Source organism: Anomalospiza imberbis, chromosome Z (assembly GCF_031753505.1).
Source record: "Anomalospiza imberbis isolate Cuckoo-Finch-1a 21T00152 chromosome Z, ASM3175350v1, whole genome shotgun sequence".
Classification (NCBI taxonomy): Eukaryota; Metazoa; Chordata; class Aves; order Passeriformes; family Viduidae; genus Anomalospiza; species Anomalospiza imberbis.
Genome location: NC_089721.1, coordinates 3499254 through 3520784, shown reverse-complemented (window position 1 = coordinate 3520784; position 21531 = coordinate 3499254). Strand labels below are relative to the sequence as shown.

Genomic DNA, 21531 nt, shown 5'->3' with positions numbered 1-21531 from the left:
TGGTAAAAATCCCAGGTTGGATTAGGGATGTCCAACCGAACTCCCCACTGAGACAAGACATCTCTGCCTAGCATAGCGATGTTTGCCTCAACCACGAAAGGTCTTACTGTGGCGAGCTGTCCCTCTGGTCCCTCCATGCTTACCAAGTTCTTACTCCGCATGGAGTTGACTGCTCCACCGATCCCGGAGATTGTGCCACAAGGGGCTACCAACTCCCAGTCACAAGGCCACCTTGCCTTTGGGATGATGGTGATGTCCGCACCAGTATCTGCCATCCTATGTATCTTCAGGGATGTGCCCATGTGCGAAACAGTAGATGAAATAAAAGGTCTTTCCCTGCTAAGCTGTTGTGACAGGAAAACTTGAAAATCAGAGTCTTCATTGAAACAGTCACGTCCAGATAAAATGTACATCTGGGCAAATGGTGTGCCCTTGCACAATGTAAATGGGGGCTGATGACATACAACAGAAACTGTGATTTCTGCCCCTGGCTGAATCTCCACCACCTTGGGTATAATGTCTGTTTCAAACGGCGTACGTCTGTTGTCACCCAGGAGTAACACTGTGGCGGGGTGGTCATGATATGGAGATCCCAGAAAACTGGCCACAACCCTTACCAGGTCCTCGTCGGGAAGCATCAGATGTACGGAGCTGTAGAGTACCTGACGAGTGTTCTGATATAAATTCTGGATGCGGCAGAAGAATCTGAGTCCCTCCTCATGGCTCCTTGAGTGGGAGGCACATCATCCTGGGATCGGGTCTCCGGGATGGAGTGGAGCACCTGCTGATGCAGCTGGCCATTTGATGTCATCGCGCGGTGCTGCATTGCGCTCAGTCTTCCATTTCCCAGACGGTATGCATGGGAGCGGTTCCTGTGTGTTCTTGGTGAGGGAGCAGGTAAAGAGGGTAAATGATTAAAATCTCTTGGTGATAAAAACAGATAGTCTATTCGGAAATGTCCCAACTAGCCACAGTTGTAACACCGTGCTGTTTGGGTGTTGGCCCGTGCTTACCCCACCCCTTTGCTGACCACTAAAGCCACAGTGTACTTGATGGATGTCGCCTTAGTACACGCTTCCACCATTTGCTGGATTGTTGGTTCCGGGTCCTGGGGAAGTGCCCTGAGGATTTTCTTAGTTTCTGCATTGGCATTAGTAAATTCCATTTTTCTTAGCAGTTCATCCCTAGCGCCCTCATGTTCTATTTGCCGGTCTATTGCCTCTTTCAGTCTGCCCACAAACTTAATGAATGTCTCATCAGATCCTTGTTGGACGGTAGAAAAGTTCTGCAATGGGGTTTTATCATCGGGGATTTTGAGGAGGGCTGTTTTTGCTGCTGCTTTAATGTCATCTGAGATATGGAGGGGGAGTGCGGCCTGATCCTCTGGCCGACTGTACTCTCCTTCCCCCAGCAACGCCTCAATGGCCTCATCCCCAAATATTTCTGACATATTATGTTTAGAAGTGAGAGCCTTCAATCCCCTTTTCCACTGGATTTCCCAAAGCATGAACTCGGTTGGCAACAGCAAGGATTTAACAATGTACTTTAGGTCATGAGGTACCAAAGTGTGACCAGTGAAGGTTAGATCGAGGACGCTTTAAAATAGGGTGAACTACGACCGTAGTCCTTGGCGGACTTTCGTATTTCCTTGACCTCTGCACAGGGAAGTTGTTCCCATTATTGTCCCCCTCTTTGATCTACCGTGACTGGCGCTGCCAACCAGTCCAAGTCTTGCACTAGGCTGAGGTCCCCTTCCTTTATCGCTTCCTCCTTTATCCGGGCCCAGCTCCCTCCTGGCTTGTTGTTGTTGCCGGGGGTGCCTTCATCCACATCCTCTTCCGAGGATATGGTGAGGCGAGCCAGATCGCGGAATCTCTGACTGACCAGTGGGACTCGGTGGCTTTTGTCCTGGTAGGCCAAGATGGCCTGCTTCCGGTCAGGCCCACTTCCAGTTCTGGTGGTGTGGGAACCACAAGGGTCCAGAGAAGGAACACAGGGAAGGTGAACTGGGGCCCCCAACTCTCTCCCCTTTTTCTTTCAATAACTTAAAAATAGAATCAAATAAAGAATAAAATTTTCCCACTTTAACATCTCCCCTAACTTGAATATTGTAAATACATTTTCACACTCTCCCCAAAAGAAAACAGAATGCATATCTTCCTGGGTAATACGAGGAAAATGGACTAACAGAAAATGAACAAAAGCTTTTAATTCCTTTTTTGAAAAAGAAATGTCTCCCAAAACAAGGGTTGATTTAACTTGGAGATAAATCTCCTGTTGGGCTGGGGACAGATGGTTATCCATTAGGTTACCCATCAGGTTACCCATGGTTCTCCCCAGAGCCCTGAGATTCCCCACACAGAGTAAATAAATAACAGAAAAAAGACGAGCCCACGCTGGTGCCTACTCCTAAGGCACAAGTGACTCACCCAGTCGAAGGCGAGGGCAAAAAGAAAAGCTTCGTGGAGGTTGGTGGGACTCTGTCCGTCCTCTGGGTGCCAGGAGCTTCCCCCTGAAGCTGAAGAGTTGGGAAACACCAGAGGATTGCGGACAGGCAAGGAGTGAAAAGTCCTTCCGACAACGAAGGCGCAGATCCTCCATGAGCTGGCGCCGAACGGCGCATTTTCCTCGGCAAAAGCAGCTCACAGAGCTGTCGATCTTCGAGGGTTGCTCTTCAGCTGGATAGGGCAGGAGTCCAGCCAGTTCGGGTGCCAACTGTAAAGACGTCCTTTGGACCTTGGTCCTGCAGGGGAGCCCCTACTCGCCAGTCCATGGTAGCCCAGATAGCTTGAAATCCAACCCACCAAATGACGGGAGGAGACTCAGAGCGCTGCTGCTCTCGTGGGCTTATTGCAGGTGTAGCAAGGGAAAAAGGAAGCAGAAAAGGCTCAGGGAGACAACCTCACAAGACGGGAGCTGACTCTGAGAGCCCACCCCCAGAGGAGGAGTCGAAGATTATAACCGAGGGAGGAAAGGCGGGGTCAGGGTACAAAGGACCAATAGGATAGGATGGGGTGATGAGGGGAAAACCAGTGGGAGAGGGGGAGAGGTGTGGCTTCAACCAGAGAACCAATAACAACACATAGAACAGGGAATTCTCTAGAACTGGGGATGGTACAACGGGGTGATGGACATTAACAGGGGAGGATACAACCAATGATAGACATGAGGAAAGGCGGGAACCCTAAGGCAATTACACTATTGCAGTATCCCAGGGCAACCCTGTTGAAGCTTCCCCTGGGCCGCCTCCTACAACATACTGAATCATTCCAAAGGGACAAAGTTCTCAGCTTTCAGGACTGACACTATTGAGTCAGAATCATCTACCTACACGTTCTGGTTCATGCCAGGGCATAGATAAAACTTTCAGGATAAGAATGAGTTTACCTATGCAATTTTTGATATGACATGTTATTAACACTGATAAATTAGACTAAACAGTCAAAATACTTTAGTGTCAATTATGAAATGATCCATTTTCGGAGGCATTAAATATTCTGTGCAAACTGGATTGAGGACATAGAATTGGCTTTCTCTTCTTACTTCAGCTAGTCATTTCCATTGCAATTTTTTGATGTTGACATTAATTTCTCAGCTTTTTTCCCTTGGCACAATTGCTCAATACAAAGTCAAGGACTCCAAGATCAAACATAAATTAGCTTGTTTTTTGATTTCAAAAGAAGTGTTTTTTTTTTTTTTTCTTTTCATCAGGAACCTCAACATAATATTATATACTAAGAGAAAGAATAAATTTAATTGCCAATAAATACATTAAAATCTTTGCAAATCTGTATACATATTATATAAAAAAGACAAAGGACGAAGAAGAAATTACATCTCTTTGTTAATTTTCAAGTCTTACTCGAGATTCCACTTTTTTTCATGTTTACGTACAGTAACCAGAACTAAAACCCAAGTTGACCTGGTTTTTGTGAATGTTCAGGTGTAGAGACAAAGCCTAGAGTTTTTACAGATTTTTCAGTATTTTTATTTTTATATTTTATCTGGTTCCCTTATAAAATAAGCTGTGCATCTGTCACACTAATATCTTCTTTAATATTCTCCTGCTGTAAAAAGGACCTCTTAAAATCATTCAGGAATAGTACTGGATACAAATTTCTACTCAATAAAGGGAAAATGCAAAACATTCCCAAGTCAGTAAATGCCAAGGGGAAAAGACAGAAGGAAATCACACCCCCTCAAAAGGAAATCGATTCTGAAAATTAAAGTGAAGATTTGTCATGCTTACAGCACTTTGCAGCTTTACATCAATCTTCAGTACTCTCTTGTGTATTATGACTAAGACTTAACTGAAAAGTGTGGTAAAAACTCTTTTGAAACCAAATCATCATTCTTCTCAGGAGATGCAATACTTGAGAACAAGCATCAAGTTTGGACAGAAACAAAACAAAATTTTACTAAAAGTTGAAAGAAGGCAGCATAACTTTTTTGTTTTCTTTTTCCAGTGTAATTGAAGGCAGAAAAAAAAATGCACTAATCCTCATAAGACTATATATTTCTACCTGTTGGTGAAGGATGCTGACAAGAAAGTCTCTTGATGGTTAGGTTGCTCCTAGAGAGATGTCACGTTTGCCTTTCTTCAGTGATCAGGCATTTGACATGATTTTTCATAGGTATCAGAACAGCCTCAAAATGATATCAAGGAGCCTCCTCAACATGCTTGGATATCTCATCCTGTGGTACTGAACTGCCTACACCCAGCTCGATTCACTTCTCCCTTATTTATCCCCCTCTACTCTCTCTCTTCCTCAAACTTTCCTGGGAGGCATAAGAGCAGAGCTTGCTTCTGAAGATGGGGAGAGAGGAAGCCTTGAATGCATTTCTACATTCCATGTTCCTCATCATTAGGACACTCACTTGTTCCAGCAGTAGCCCCACCATTTTCCTGACCTATGTGCAGTTGCCAGTGTACCTGTAGAAACCTATCTCATTGCCTTTTAATCTTTCAAAATTCTCAATTCTAGCAACACTTTGTCTTTCATAATCCAATCCATTCACACTGAAGAAATACTTCCATACACTTGGGAGAGTGTTCCTATTTCCACATTTTGTCCTTCTGTATATTCTTGCTTCTTCTAGCAGCTTTTAAGAAAACATCTTAGCAAAAAGAAAATGCCTAACCTCTGTTTTCTTTCCCTCATCTTTATTGATACTCTTTTATCTCACATTTCATAATAAGCAAGAGAATATTTTTCATAAAAAACAATATTTTTAATAAATTTTAAAATTAATGCTGTTATCATGGACATATAAACAGAACTTGTGTGTTGGGTTTTTTTAATTAGAGATTGGAATCTTTTCCAAATAAGATCAGAATCTTAATATGTCCAGAAGAGGAAATAAAGTCGTTGAGCAGTAGTCACACTACACTCAGATACCCTGATCTTTATGAAGGGTTGGTCTATGTATTATCATCAAACATAAGTCTGGGTCTCATGTTAAGCTCAGGACAGCCCTGACTTGCTGACTGAAAGAGTCTAGAATGATGTATAATAAAATTCAGCAAAACCAGTTTGTTTCTTTGCTGTTTCCTAAGTGTTTTCTCCTGAACAATGCTGGAGAAGGAGTGTTGGGTTAGAAAAGCTTTTATGCAACTCAGAATAGAAGTTGTTTAGAAACAGCATCTCCCACATCCCCACTTTACACCAGCAGAGCTCTAAAGTGAAGCCATTTCTGCCAGATCCCCATGCTGCACATAGCTAAGAGATGGCCTTGACAGCCTCAAAAAGGATAAAAGAGAAAGAAGAACAAAAAAGAAAAAATGGACAAGGCAATGAGCAGAAGGTCGCCATTCCTGCCCCTCTTTTTCATTGTCTGTTGATGTGTTTGAGCAGTAAACACAGCTTGCAAGTGCAGTCCTTCCCCACACTCCTCAGAAGTGTGGTGCTTAGAAATTTAAAGATGCGGCACCTCCAAAGCAAAGGTGTCATGTTTTTCAAACTACACACACACTCCACACATTTTGATGTCTGTTCTGCTTTTTTTATGATCTTGGCTTGTATCTCTGGAAGAGGTCAGAGCCTCCCCAGGGAGGCCAGCCTCACAGTTTGAAGAATGTCACTTTCTATATCTTCTTGTCTTATGTTCTGCTTGACTTTAGAACCAGGAATATGCTAACAGATGTTCTTAATCAAAGCTGTCTCCCTGATTACCACAGGGGTCATTCTTATTAAAAACTGGGTTTTTTCGTATTTATAGTGAACACTTGAGCGGTGGGATATATTCTTGCAAACAGGCAGGATATTGTTCATCTATGGCAAAAAAACAAATAAGGATAAAATGAACAAAAAGGATGCAGGGTGAGGGGAAAAAAATCTTCAAATAGTAAAGGAAGAAAAAATTAAAATAAAAAATATGTGAAACTTCATTGTTCACTCAGAATGTTCTTATTAAAAGTAAGTTGAAAATTTATTCTGTCTCTGGATTTTTTTTTGTCAGTACAGTACAATATTACTTTTTAGCAGCAAATCTTTTCTAAAGCCAAAATGCAAATCTCCCATATCTCTCTGATAGTAAGTTCTCTTACACACATAAGCACCACAGTTGACGTTGTAGGGATTATATATCATCCACCTGGCAGTGCTTGTCATAAAGTATGCTTTTCTTTTACCTCTTGAAACAGATTTACCTAATGAAAGTACACTGGTGAGAAGTGGTGTGATAATTGTCTGGATTTCATGGACTTTTTAGTGGGGTTTTTTTGGTTTTTTTGGGGTTTTTTTTTTTTTTTTTTTTTTTTTGTGAGGGTAGGAGGAGAAAAAAGCAAGTATTTTTTTGAAACTTATTTGTAATAGCAAGCAGCAAGAAACCTGCAGCAGTTACATTTCAAATAAGAAAACATCCAGATAAGATGTTAGCTGGATATTATATTGAATAAACATCATAATACCAGTATTAATCTAGATGCAAAAGTCTTTATTAAATGTGGTTTCTGCCTCCTGAAGAGGTAGTCAGGTATTCTAAATTTAGAATAATCTCTTTATTTAATCTTCAAGTCCCCCTCTGTACAGTCATTAGAAAGATACGACTGACTCCAGAGAGTAACTCAACCCATCCTCAGGGAAGTGTTTAAGATGCCAGGGTTTTTTTCCTTTTGTGCCTTTCTCACTAGCTTGACAGATACTAAATAGAAAGCCCTGCTTCTGATGTCCACAATATCAGCCAGGCCCTGCCCACTCATATCCTTCACGCATTTGGATGATACGGCTACTCCTCCTCTCCATTTTAAACTTTTCTTTTAGCTTCTACAAGGCTCTTTTCATTTCCAGTGGAGCTGAAAAGATCAAGAGAATGCAGCATCTAATGCCTAAAGCCAATCGAGGATTTTTCCCTTCACAGCACTCAGCAGTGGGAAATGCTGTTCCCCAGCATGGGTTGAGTAACATTATGAGATAATAAAGGTACACTTTTTCCATCACAGAAGCCAAAGTTCCCAGCCTGCTACCTTTGCTTGCAGGAGCGCTGCCTGCACCAGCCACAGGTTCCCAGCAATGACACAGCAGAAAACAAGAAAGCACAGAACATTATCAATATCACTTCACACTCTCTTCTTGCCTCCCTCCTATTTCCAGCCACCCTTTGCAAATGACAACAACAAAAAGAGTTACATAGAAAAAAGAGAGGGAAAAATTTGCAGCAGGTGGTACTCAGCAACCTGTGCCAGCCTAAACCATCTGCTGCATCACTGGGAGGAAGGAAGGGAGCTGACTAACAGCTCAGAGACAAACCAAAGAAAATGCAGGGGCTCTGGCTTAAACACTGGGGGACAGAGATGGATTCTTCTCCTCATCAAGTCTCTACATTGCTCTAACTGAGCATCAAACCCACCTCTCACAACCCTTTTTGCCCGTTCTAGTAATGATTTAGGAGCAGTTCAAAGTGGGATTAGTATAAATGAGAATTAGCCCATGAGCTCGCAGTGGATTATTATAATAATCAGTCCCTTGATTAATGATCAGTCAGTGTCTCATGCCTTGTAATTACAGAAAAGAATTCTTGCTTCTGTTGTAAAACAGCAATATCCCTTTTCTTCTGTGAATTTGTACTGGGGACAAAATGCACATCACTGATGACGGAAGAAGTATGAAGATAAAAAAGATTCAGTCCAAGCTCCCTGCAGACTAATGGCTTTCTGAGCTTTATCTGACTGCCTTCCAAGGCAATATTACAAACTCCACGTTGTGCAAAATCAGTAGCCTTTTCTTAACTTTGGGAATGTACGAGGATAAAGCTCAGACAGGCACTGAAATTAATGTGTAATTTAGAAGATAAGTGGCAACCCCCTGTTTAAGCTAATTTATTTACCTGGAAAGGGAAACAGAAGAAGAAGAATATTCATGACAGGTGTTCTTTCTGGAAGACACAGGTATGATATCCATTTCTGTGACAAATAGCAGCATTGTTTTTTAGCTGCTGATTCTTAAGGGTTTTCCAGGTTAGCTCACCTGGGCAGAGTGATTGACAGCACCTCAAGACCTTACCTATGGGCAAAAAGAATGTCCAAGCTTAGAGGGTCAACTGAATGCATGATCAGCAACTTAAGAAACACAATTAGACATTCACTGATTATGAAATTCAAGCATAGATTTACATGCATGATTTTCACAGCATTTTGGCTGAAAACTTTCTAAAATTATTTCCCCCTCCTAATTTCCCCTATACTTATGTTCTTCAGCAGAAACCTGCTTAGTACAGAAACAGGTCTTCAGTCCCATAAAGGAGATGATGCTGCATTATACCTCAGTTCAGTATTCCTTCTAAAAGTTCCTTCTAAAAATTAATGTATTCTCATTGAAAGAGATGGATTCCTTCCCACTGTTTAATACATCGCTTATCTCTGAATACAGAAGAGACTTTATGCACAACTAATGTTCTGAATGTAAAGAGAAATTAATTAAAAATAAAGACAGCAGTTTCTTAATATGGATTACTCAATCAGGGTAATTCATGATGACATTGCTCTCATCTTCATCCAAATGAGTCTGAGGCTCTGAACTGCTATGTTAAGCTTTCACCCTGTCTGAAAATAATGGATTTTTGATGTTATTTTTTTTATTGACTTTAAATCATTGTTAGACACGATCTATTTTCACCATCAGTGAAATCATGTTGTTTCCCACAAGTGGACTTATAGATTCAGGTTCCCCTTATCTTTTCAGCTGTGATACTGCTTCCCATGCTATCTGGCACTGCTCTCAGTCACAGACTATGCAGGACTAAGCCTCGTGAAAAACAGGTGTCAGTGTTCCTTTGCATCCTGAGCACTGATGGATGACAATTTCACTGCCCCTTCCTTAACTGCAGCGCACTTTATATGCACTCACTATTCTGTATTCACATGTCCTGCATCATGACTTTTGCAAAAAGATTGAGCCACACCAGCCTGATAGAAAAAAAAGTAAGTAAAGGGAAAGAAATAAGGCAGAGAAAAAGACAGATTTGAGCAACTTCCAGTAGAATAACTCAGGACTACAAAATATAACATCACTGAGTGACCATTCTTTCTTACTCAGGAGCTAGTAAATAACCTGCACTGGCACTCAGACTCTCCCTCCAGACACAACTTCTTTTCACTAAGATTCCCAATGTCCCTACTCTAATTGCCATCCTGCTTCCACGTGATAATATATTTTCCAGTTTTCTGCAACTGTGCTTTTGTTAACTTTATTAATCCTGCTCTTCCCAAGATGGTTTGTCATGTGCAGTAATGAAAAGATGAAGTCCATCACCTACCTGGGAAATTATATCTATTTTTTATTCACCCCTAAATATGGATGAAATCACCATATCAATTCTCCACAATGCCAGTAAAAATTCCTCAGTGCTACACTCCCTAACTCATAGAACTGCCTTTTTCTTTCATATTCATACTAATGGTGTCTCTCTGAGGGATAAACACCTTAGCAATTTTCTTCTAAATGCAGGCACTGAAGCAATCTTCATTGTTAAGTACCTCTAAAACCCCCATATGCATTTAGTTTATCATGCACCACACAATACTTTCTCCCCCGTTCTCATTGATATGCAAAAAAAGAGCCCGTTTTCACCTTTTATCACAAATGCATCATAAATGGTTTAAGGGAAAAATTAATACCTCGGTAATTACATTTTGGTGAACAGCAGAGATTAAAAAAAAAAAAAAAAAAAAGACAACAACCCACTACTGAAGAGGTAATGCCTGCAGCTGCAAGCAAAGGCTTTGCAGGGATTCAGACATGCTCTTGTCAGCTTCTGTGGTCATCACAGGCTTGCCACCATCCCTAGCAAGGCCTTGTGCAGCCTTGTAGAAGTAAACCAGGAGGCTGTGGAGTCAGACACCTCATTGCCCTGATAAACAACTGCAAATTATATTCTGGCTTGCATATATGGTCTCTCATGATGACTTCCCTAACAAGTGTGATGACCATAAAAATTCCACCGTACAGGTTCTTCTCTTCCCTCCCCTGTGCCCTACTAATCAGCAGAGATATAATTTAACCTGAGAACTTGAAAAGGGGGGAAATGAAGAAGCAAGCAATCTGCAGAGTGTCTATTTTAGACTTTTGTAACATTTAATCAATAGTGCACTCATTTCTGCAACTGAAATTTAGCTCAGTGTTTATCTGAGGGATGTGTTCCCTGGGGACTACATAAATCACTACCAAAGCAAATGCAAAATACCTGTGCTACAATCCTGAATGGATTTTGAGCTGCTTACAAAGTGAACTTGTTACACAAAAGGACTGAGTTGTCATGTGTCTGTGACTTCCCAACATGCTTTTTCATTTCCATGCACACAAACATTTCTGAATAATTTTTATTGTATTAGGAAAAAAAAAAAAAAAAAAAACAAAACAAAAAAAAACATGAGGACAAAGGCAGAGCTCTAAAAACATAAATCATGAGGTACCTTGGTTGGATCAACAGATCCAACAGAGAAAGTGAAGGATCCAGGGAGACTTTGGGGCACTTTCCAGGGGAGGCTACTGAAGAGGGACTTGGGAACAGGGCATGGAGTAACAGGAGGAAGAGGAATGGCTTTAAATTGAGGGAGGTCAGGGCTAGATGGGAAATTGCGAAGAAATTCTTCCCTGTGACGGGGGTGAGGCCCTGACACAGGTTGCCCATAGCAGCTGTGGCTGTCCCATCACTGGAAGTGTCCAAGGCCAGGTTGGATGGGGCTTGGAGCAACCTGGGATAGTGGAAAGTTTCCCTGCCCACAGCAGGGATTTTACAACCACTTCCAGTCTAAAGCATTCCATGATTTTATGATCCTGAAAGACACTGAATAACTTCTGAGATATGCCAAAACTCTCCTGCACAGGGCCAAAGCTCATCTGCATGTCCAAAAGTTAGAGGAGTCTGTCTCTTTCAGCTTTGTGCAAGGCATTACCACACTGACTTCTGACACAAGTATAGTCAATGTAGGTACTGCCAAACTTGTGAGTTTTGGTCATATTAAAATATAAGATTGTTCCCTGGCATGGTTTGTCTCACATCATCCCACAGCTCTGATAACAACATGGAACACTCATGACAAAAATTTATTCTCCTCATCCAACAGGCACAAATTAAAAAACGCATAAAAATCCATGCAAGCTGTGCAAGCTTTCTTCTATGGAAGTGAGAAAAACATATATCCAAAAATATAGCTTGCTAAGAAACAAAAAAAAAACCCTGAGAATTTTTTTTCACTAATTATTTTATTGAGTTTCTATTTTGCTCATCAATCCCTCTTTGAAAAATCGAGATTTATGTAATAACATTTCTCAGATTATAAATGTAACAACAATGGAGCTCAAAATTTGTTAAGGTTTGCTTGTTTGTTTTTTTTGTTTGTTGGGAGTTTTTGTATGTTTGTTTGCTTATTGAAGAAAATTTCACTTCCAGATTCTGGGGCAAAACTCTTGAAATTCCATCTTGGAAGATATTACTTGGCTTTAGGTTTTTCTATTCCCCTTCCTGCTAGCGGGAAAAAAAACTTACATTTTTAGAAAACTTTTTCCAGCAGTCCTACTCATGTGGTTTAGCAAGTGAAATGTTTGGATGATTCCAATAACATTATGTAATTTTTTGCTTTTGTTCTCTTTGTCTGGAGACACTACTGTTCAAAGCTTCAGAGTGGCATAAAAGACACTTAATTTTGAAAATCTCATTTTTTGGGGGCAACCTACTTCTCCTATGAAGCATTAAAGCCCTGCTCTGCAAAAAGAACTATTTCTTGGTCATTTGTTCAGGGGAAATGGGCACCATGTGGTGCTGTAATATGTGCTTGTTTTCTCAGAATTCAAGCCAATTTTTTTTTTAGTCCTGGAAATATCATTTAATAAGAGCTTTATGAAAACTGATAGAGGTAGAATTCAGTTTTCTGCTCACTGGTGTCCCTGGTTTGTGTACAACTGCTTGGTAACAAGTAGCTTTTGATAGAAAACCTCTGTAAAATGGAATTCCTAGTGAGATTATCTAGGACAGTCACATATATATATAAAGAAATCTGGACACACTTAGAGTATGTGCAGTCTCTTCTGGAACTTCAAAGTACTTCAGTACTATTCACTGGTGTAAAGAAAAAGTGAAGAATATTTTCCAGTGATGGGAGAAAAGGACCAACCAAAACCATCTCAAAGATAAATTAAATAAAATAAGAAATACTAAAAAAAGCCTCACCCCCAACAACAACAACAAACCCAAAAACCCACAAGGAAATACTACAAATAAAGGCTGGGAAAGAAGAAAAAAAAGATTTTTCAATTTTTTTCAAAATTTGAAATACTATATTTTCTTTTCTTATATGTTCTTATTTTATTAAAAAGAGAAAAAAAATAAACTTTCAGCAGCATCACTGCGTATTCATCTGGTTTCGAAAGTTGCAAGTTAGAGAAAGATGAGGAACAGTGAGTAGGAAAGCATTTTAAGTGAAAAAAAATAAAGACTTTGTTGAAAGAGAACAGAAAACACTGGAAAGTTTTCCACCACCTGCAGTAAGGAACCACTACCACGGACTTTGCTGAAGAGGAATGGTAGCAATGGGCAGGCAGTCGGTATTGTCAGACTCAATAAATGCTGATGTTCACCCTAAATGCTTGTTCCCTGCAACATTTTATTGCACCTGTTTGACAGGAAGATAAATGCAGACCTAGAAATACAAACTGATCCACCCTTTATTGCATCATGATTCACCCATGGACAGGGATGAAAAAAGAAGTTAGGAGTCTTGGCTCCCAGTTGCCTATTCTTCCTTTGATTACATACTCATTTTTATCAGCATATGCCTAGATCTTTTCTTACTGAAGTCAAGGAATATTTTGCCAATGATCTGAAGGAAACTGGTGTCAGGTCTACAATTTCATCTGTGATTTACTGCAACTGTTTTTTCCACTCTGTATCTGTGCCAAATAAGTGTTTCTCCACAATCTGTCCATTGGCAAATAAAATGACTAGGTCAAGGGAGACATTTTGGCTCTTCCCAGAAAGTGCAGAACAACTTGTCTCAAGATCCCAGGAAAGTTTCAGCATTATGATTTTATACTTTCTAAGTATGTTTTCAACAGCCTGAGGAACAACATATAAAGGAAATAAAACTAATGCTCACCTAATATGCTGTGTTAATAGTTGCTACTTACTTCAATATCCCTATGCTTTAAAAATAAAATGGATTTTATTTATGCTCTATAGTACCTAGCAGAAAGTGCAATAAAATTATTTTCCCCTTATAAGAACATGCTGTAAAGGCCCGTTAAGACATAATTACTGCCAAAAAGGCATTTTACATTTCCCTGAGATAAGCTGCACTAGTGTACTTTGAGATTTCACTTCCATTGATTCAGGATTAGAGCAGCATGTTTAGATAATAAGCAGAGGGGTCTCTGATAACAACCTGAATGAATCATCGGACTATAGTGTTTAGTCTGAGAAAGTGTGTTTATCTGAAGGGCTCTTGGGACTAATATGGTTCCTCTTCAAAGCTTGAAGCAGGGGGCAAGAATCATAGTCCTGCAGGTTGGCAGGATAAACATGTCCTGTGATTTGCTAGCAATTTGAGAGATGGATTTCGGTACCGAGCGCACTGTTGTTGTCAGGTTGAAAAGTGTCTGCCTGGAAATGAATTCATGAGCACACAACTCCAGACAAAGGAAAATCTCCCTGAAATGGCATGCCATTACATTTTAGGGCCCATTTTTCAAGTCTCTGACTCACACCTGGGAAATATACTGGTGCACTAAGTTTATCATAAAAAGCTCACGTTTTAGCAAACAAAAATTGGTGCAATAATCTCAGAATGTATTGTCTCACTGACAGGCACAGAAACCCATTTTTCCACATACTTGCCGGCTTTGTATCTGAAAACAATTTTTTGCCTCTTTTACATGTCAGATCAGATTGTTTTTCAGTGAAGGAAACTCTGCTGCTCTTTTAGTGTTCGGCGTGAGGTCTACGCAGAGAGATTGGGTAATGTGTCATACAGGGGAAAGCTGTGGCAAGAATAAAAGCTTCTGTGTCAGTCAACAGTCTATAAATACAGCAGGAGAGATAACTGCTGTGGTGCTCCATGAGGAGCATACTTCTGGGCTCCAGAAGTAGCAACATATTTTTAAGCTAGAAGGGAAGGTGAGAAAGCGTAAATGAGCGAACAGAAGGTTTCTATAACTCTGTGTGGAGGCTTTTTGTGCACTGTTGGAGCAGTTGGGGGTTGTCACTCTCTGAGAATATTTGCGAGGGGAACTGAATGCAGAATAAAGTGCTTGAGAGCTGAATGTCCTTTCGTTTGCACCTGCAAGTTTGATGGAAACCAAAGAGTTTGCGTCAATTTAGATTAAATGTATGTAAAAGCAGATTATTTTTATGGCTCATTGGTTAAGAAAAGGGAAATCCCAGAATTATCTCCACCAACACCGCTTCCAAACTCAGTGGACATGGGTGAATTTCAAGGGAAAGTGACCCAAAAAATGTCCCATATGGGTGAACAAGGAAGTTCAAGCTATCTTTATGGATACTAATTTGCATTTGCAGATTTCCATGAAGTTTACCTTACATACTCCACATGCCATATTGTAGCTAGCCTTGGGAGTTAAAAGCTAAAAAAATAAACTTCCTCATTTTTATAAATATTATCTCAGTCTCAAATGTAATGTGTTTAATGTGTTTGGCTTTATTTGATTCTCTTTTTTTTTTTTTTTTTTTTGTTTTAATTGAAATATACATGCAAGAAGAAAAGTTTTGTGTTGAGAATAATACTTCTAATAAAAGAGCCAAAGGCATCATTGATAACTAACCACGGGAATTACTGGCAGCTTCTTCTAGATTCAGTTGTGCCACTGAAAAAGAATACCAGCATAACTTTTTTGTTGATTTCCTTGTAGAATATTACATTTATAAGCTTTTTTTGGTAGGGATACTCAGGTTAGGTCTGTTTATGGCAATCCAGCTACCAGGAGCTACATCAATACCTTTTCCTGAAACCCTCTGGGGCAAACAGATTCTGTTTGAAGCTAAATGGGGTGAGCAAACACAGGGTGCCCAGCTGGCAGGTGTAGAGGGTGGTGAGAAGAGGGGGTAGTGAGTTTAGGGACACATGTAAGGGCTTGCACCAGCCCTTACATTCTTTAAGAAAATGCCTCTTGTTCTGCCTTCAGTGGTAAAACAGTACTGGAAGAGCACAAAAGGACAAATGATGGTGTATAAAATATGTATCCAGAGTCCATGCAACATCAATTTACTTCCTGAGATGAGCAATTGTTCTATGTTATAGTGTCTATGTATATGCACAAGAGAAAAATAAGCACATTTATTAATGTTTCTGATTTTCACAATGTTTTAATGTTGTGTTGTTTTTTTTTTAACTTCAGAAAGTTGACACCATAAATGTATTTTTGAAGAACCATTTATGTTTTAAAGGCTTCAAACTGGATCTACCAGTTAAATTATTTAAGATTTTTATGCAATGTCAAGTATGAAATCACATGTGGTGTTTTTAAATCTAGATTTGACATATAAAAACTGTGTTAATTATTAGTAGTTAATTTGGTCAGTGTTGAAATTCTTAATTAGTCCATAGGTACAGAAGGGAAAGAAGAAACATATTTGTTGAAACATATCCTCCAGCACAACAACAAAATACGTTAAATTTAGTCCATTTTGCTACTGATTTCTTGTATTTCCCAAATAAGGATGAATCACAATTTTGGCTCCTCGATCTCCTGAAGTGATTAAAGTCATTATTCAAAGTGGATGATGAAGTATTTATGACTGAGACGACACCCAGACAAATGAGCTTTCCACTGCCTGATTTAGAAGCTGTAACACCATCTTCAATTTGACATAAAACCAAGGGGAATAAAAACAACTAGGTACCATCAAGGCACACATCAGCAGCAGCACAAATAGGTGCTTTGGATTTTTATCCTGCGTCACCAAAGTCAGAGCAGAATTTGTGTGAGCTTCAGTGAGAGCACCATTATGTGCTCTGTGAAGAAAGACCCTATTTCAGCTGCTGACTTCAATGGGAGTTGGATTAGGTCTTGATTTATTCTGGAGCTGTGGAGTGCAGACAGAGAGGCAACAAATCCAAAGACATCTACAAAGACAAACAGCTAAATCCAGGACACTTAGAATGGACAGCTCCTGAAAAATCATGGGGAGGGAAAGTGGGAAGAACTTCCTAGTTACGCTGGGAACGTGTTTCAGTGATGACAATCTGCACTGGAACAACAGGGGAATTTAAAACAGAGATTTGCTCATATCAAATCAACTTGGTTGACTCATTTCAACATTTCAACAGAAGTAAAATAGCTATGCTCAGGCTGTAAAATGGCCTGATGTGTGGTGCCTCTGCACACACCTCTGCTTGCTATAAACAGGAATGGATGAGGGAACAGGGGAGGTTTAGATTGGACATGAGGAAAAATTTCTTTTCTGAAAGGATTATCAAGCCCAAGCCCAGGATGTCTGGGCAGTAGTGGAGTCACCATCCCCTGAAGGATTTAAAAAGCACATGTCTGTGGCACTTGGAGATGTGGTTTAGTGGTGGGCTTGGAAGTGCTGGGTTAACAGTTGGACTCAATGATCTTAAAGAGATTTTCCAACTCTTAAAATTCTATGATTCTATGAAATATCTGCACCACATTTCATTATTTGGTCACTACATACCATGGACCTCTAACATTGTGGATTTCTTGCTTCTTAATAGAGATAAAACTTAGAGATAAAACTCCAGCTTTTTTGTATTATTGTGGTCACCACTTTTCACTGACTGAAGTATTCTGATTTCTTTTCTTACCTTGCAACTCTTTGTTCTTACAAAATTCATAATCTTGGCAATCATGTCCTCCTCCCACCAATTAAGAATGAGGTTTAAGTTCTAGCCTTTTCATATGATAATTTTTTTTTTTAATAATGAAAAATTTGTACATATGAAAATGACTGACAATAGATGAACTTTCTTTACATTTCTGGCAGCAGACTGCATTCCCCACCATTTGCAGTGCCTAGCTTGGGTGCATTCAGACCTCTGGGAGCTGAGAACAAGGTTACCAGGCTTTTGCTTCCCAAATATTTCCTTGTTTATTTAAGTATGTTCAAGTTCCTTTTTGGTTGTCTTGTTCCTGCATGAGGTGCACAAACACTGTGGAAACTCAAGAAAATACAGAAGCCTTCAAACAGACCCTGAGACACGTCTGAGGAAAAGATCAGCAAGTGGTAGCACTTTGATTAAACAGTAGAAATATCTTGAGGTGGAAAGGAAATGAACTGATTCAGGCAGAGAAAAATATTGTATTTAACTCTTTCTTCTTCATTACCGTATATGAAGCTTAATTCCCTGGCTGATGTTCACACAGCAGACACGCTGTCAAAAAATTGGCAGAATCAGGGGATTGTTTGGATTGGAAGCAGCTTTCAATTTCATCTCATTCCAACCCCCTGCCATGGCCAGGGACACCTTCCACTATCCCAGGTTGCTCCAAGCCCCTTCCAACCAGGCCTTGGACACTTCCAGGGATTGGACAGCCCAGCTTTTCTGGGAAACCTGCGTATGTATCACTGTGTGTTACTTTTGGTGTTAAGGTCTTTTCCTTATGGGTGAGCATTTGATATTTAGATATAATGTGGGGAGAAGACAAAATGTAACAAAATACTTAGCCTACAAGTAGACCAGAAAATTCCTGTAATACATACAGAGAAGGAAGAATGAGAAAAAACAACCAACACAGTATTTATTAATTTCATTATTGTCGTAGATGTTCCTGCATAAAAGAGAAAAAGAAACAAATTTATTTTTATCTATAGTTCATTTCAGCCTGTCTGTCTCCTCTGATGAAATCTGGAAGTTATGCTGTTCTATACTGCAGATCTCCTTTAATCTTCCCCTTTGTTAATTCCTCTATGTTATTCTGCCATTGCTTCCTTTATGCTTGAGTAGGGAACATTGTTTTAAGCACTTTGATCCATATCTCTGAGGTTAAAATCTTTGAGTTTATCTCTGATTAAATGATTCATATTGGAAAATTACTCACCTGTCCAGCAGTGTCTAGAATGTCCAAATAGGCTGGTTCATCATCAATTCGGACTTGAGTTTTATAGGCATCCTCTGAAAAACACAATACAGTTTGCTTAAGCATGTAAGTGGCTCAGAGAATGGAAAATGAAACAGCTTTGCTAGTTTGGAGTAGGCTTTTCAAAAGCTCTACAATCTGACCTAAGATTTTTTTATTTCAAAAGTTCTTTTTTGAAGTCCTTTTGTCACTACAAACTATTAGTAAAAGAGAGTCTCTTCCATCACACTACCTCAAAATACAAAAATTAAATTTTCTTTTCTTTAAAAGGGAAACATTTCCCTTTCTTTAAATACAGAACCCAAGTGTTACTTAGGTCATAAAGATTCAGTCAGATTGTGCTGGTGCTGTTCATCTGAGTGTTTTTTTACTTACCACGATTCAAAGAGATTTTCTGGCAAATAGTTTCATTTTAAAGATTGTCTAAATTATTGGGAAAGACTCCCTGTGGCTGAACAGGGTCCTGGCTCAGGTATGTCAGAGCAATTATTTAAACATCTGTATATCTTCAGAAAGGCTGCGAATAAACTTTTAAAAAATAAATTCTGTAATCTGCATCCTTAAACTCATCACAGATCCAGGCAGAGGAGGAGAAACTCTGCTTTGGGGACCCTTCCCTTAGCTCATGATTTTGTCAACTAAATTTAGAAGAATAAAAACAAAGAAAAGGTGAACTACTATTTGCATAAGCTATTTTCCTCACATTTCAATTTCATTCCCCTCTCAACATTTGTATTTTCTTCATATGACTGAAAGAAGTGTAGATACTGGCCCATGTTTATACTTGAAATAGTCCTGGAAATTATCTGTGCTCTTTAATTGAACAATCACGCGGAGCAGCCTGAGTGGTTTTTGTGACTGACACTGGAAGTGCACTGAGGCATGAAGACAAGTGCATTTGTTGAACCTGAGAAATGTCATTAACCATGGTCAGCAGGCTGGGCCTGTCCTGAGAGTCAGTCCTAGCAGAGATTCTCAGGAACAGGCTCTCAACCATTGTTGAAATAATACTGATATCAAAATACGGGATTATATGGCAGGTAACTGGAATTCTTGGGACGCTCCATAATATATATGTTGCATCTTACAACACTTTATAAAAGTGTGGAAAAATCTGCTTTCTACCAGCAGAAGAAAAAATCTAAAGCATTTGGATCCACGCCTGTCTAGCCTTAACTCAGACCCCTCCTGTCCAGCCAGAGGATTGCTGTCTTTTATGACATAATCACACACAGTATTTTAGGCCTCAATTCAGCAAAGAGACACATGACTTTCTTTAAACAAATACTTAATCCCATTGAAATCAAGATGGCCCAGAGGCTTAATTAATTGTATGATTTATTATCTTGTTGAGAAAACCAGAGCACTCCAGCCACCATATGTTTTGGTTAGATCATTTTGTAAGGATTGCTGAATAAGAAACTGTGTGGCAAAGAGGGACCATGTAAAAGGAATTGGACTACTTGCAGTTTAAGTAATTTATTACTTCATGACAATGCAATCTACCTGCAGTAGATTTTTTTTTCTTTTTTTTTCTTCTTTTCTGTTAACCAAAATTTAAAAAAAAAAGTAGCAAAATATGTAAATCAAACATGGTATTTCCTTCACATGAATTCTCTTGATACTATCAAGTATTATTAATGTGCTTCCATGCAGGTGGATGTCCATTTGCAATACATTACTGCATACTTAATTAACATATGACCTCCATAAATTTAGCTTGCATTTTTGGCTCTGCAGCTGGATTCTCTAAAGCAAGTGATCCTACTTCCCTTTTCACTTAGACCAATATGAATCTTTATACAGAAGTTTTAAAACAGTTAATTTGGGAAAAAAACTTCCACTTAAATTTTACTTGGCTAAAAATGATGCTAGATAAATCCTGTCTTTTTTCTCTTTTTTTCTTTTTTTTTTTTTTCCCAAAGAAAGTATTTACAAGTTCAGAGTTATTTATAACTAAAAGATCCACTGGCATCTGAATATAAGCCACAGCTTTCAGATATCTACCCTGCTGAGCTACTCCAGGTGTACCCTGATATAATGTCACTGTCATCAGTAAAGTTTCAGCTGTTAAAAGCTGGAGCCAGACTATCTTTATAATATTTTTACTTTGCAGACATAATACTGAATGTATAAAGACATTTTGTCATTTTCATTTATTTTGCTTTCCCTAACTACTGACCTTAAAACTTTTCACAAAGGAATGTTAGAATCACTGTCTCAATTTCATTCTTGATGTATGCTGATGTGTTCTGTTGGTAGTAGAAAAACATGTTTTGATATGCTTTGACCAAATACATGAATCTAAATAGTTTTCTAGGCAAATGTTTTTCACATGTAAGATTATATTTTGCCCCAGGAAATGTAGAGATGAAGGAGGATAGGAAAGAGATATGAGTTTCCTTTGTAATATTCTCTCTGCCTAGGTGCAAAAAGCAAGATAGTACAGATAATAAAGAGAAGCCTAAAAATGCCCTCAGTTGTGGAGTGATAAGCAGGGGTATTTTCAACTTACATATAGATGGAAAATAGGTAGGAATTTTAACCCCTAATTTTCTTCAGGCACACATTTAAGAGGAAGCCCTAAAGTGCACACTTGCCAAAGAAATCACTAAGCCAACATACGTTCATACCAGAGAGCAAATCATAGCACCCACTTATGAGCCTCACCTCCTTAACCACCTTCTTAATGCTCAAACACGGTCACTCTTACGAGAGGCACTGCCTTTCCATTTTCCTGTGGATTCACTAATCTCCTGGGCATTTCATTCCTTCCAAGGCAGCAGGCAGAAGCAAGATGCATAAATTGAAACCCATGTTTCCCATATCATGTCATAAAGACCAAGAGGAAGACCTGTACCACTTAATTCTGCTCTACAATTAATACTTCTAAACTGGGATTTCATCTCAGAAAGTAACGTAAATAGAGGTTTAATTCTCTTTTGTGTCTATTGCATGGGCAAACATCTTTATTTTATTTAAA

General features: G+C 39.3%; 1 protein-coding gene across 2 annotated transcripts in view; it reads right to left on the bottom strand.

Moving 5' to 3' along the window:
* The window catches only part of RIT2 (Ras like without CAAX 2), a 186571-nt gene that overhangs the window by 97469 nt on the left and 67571 nt on the right, over positions 1 to 21531 (bottom strand). For both annotated transcript variants that reach the window (XM_068175955.1, XM_068175954.1), the window contains exon 4: positions 18510 to 18583. In XM_068175955.1, coding sequence (XP_068032056.1) covers positions 18510 to 18583 — 74 coding nt within the window. The remainder of the gene's footprint in view (positions 1 to 18509; positions 18584 to 21531) is intronic.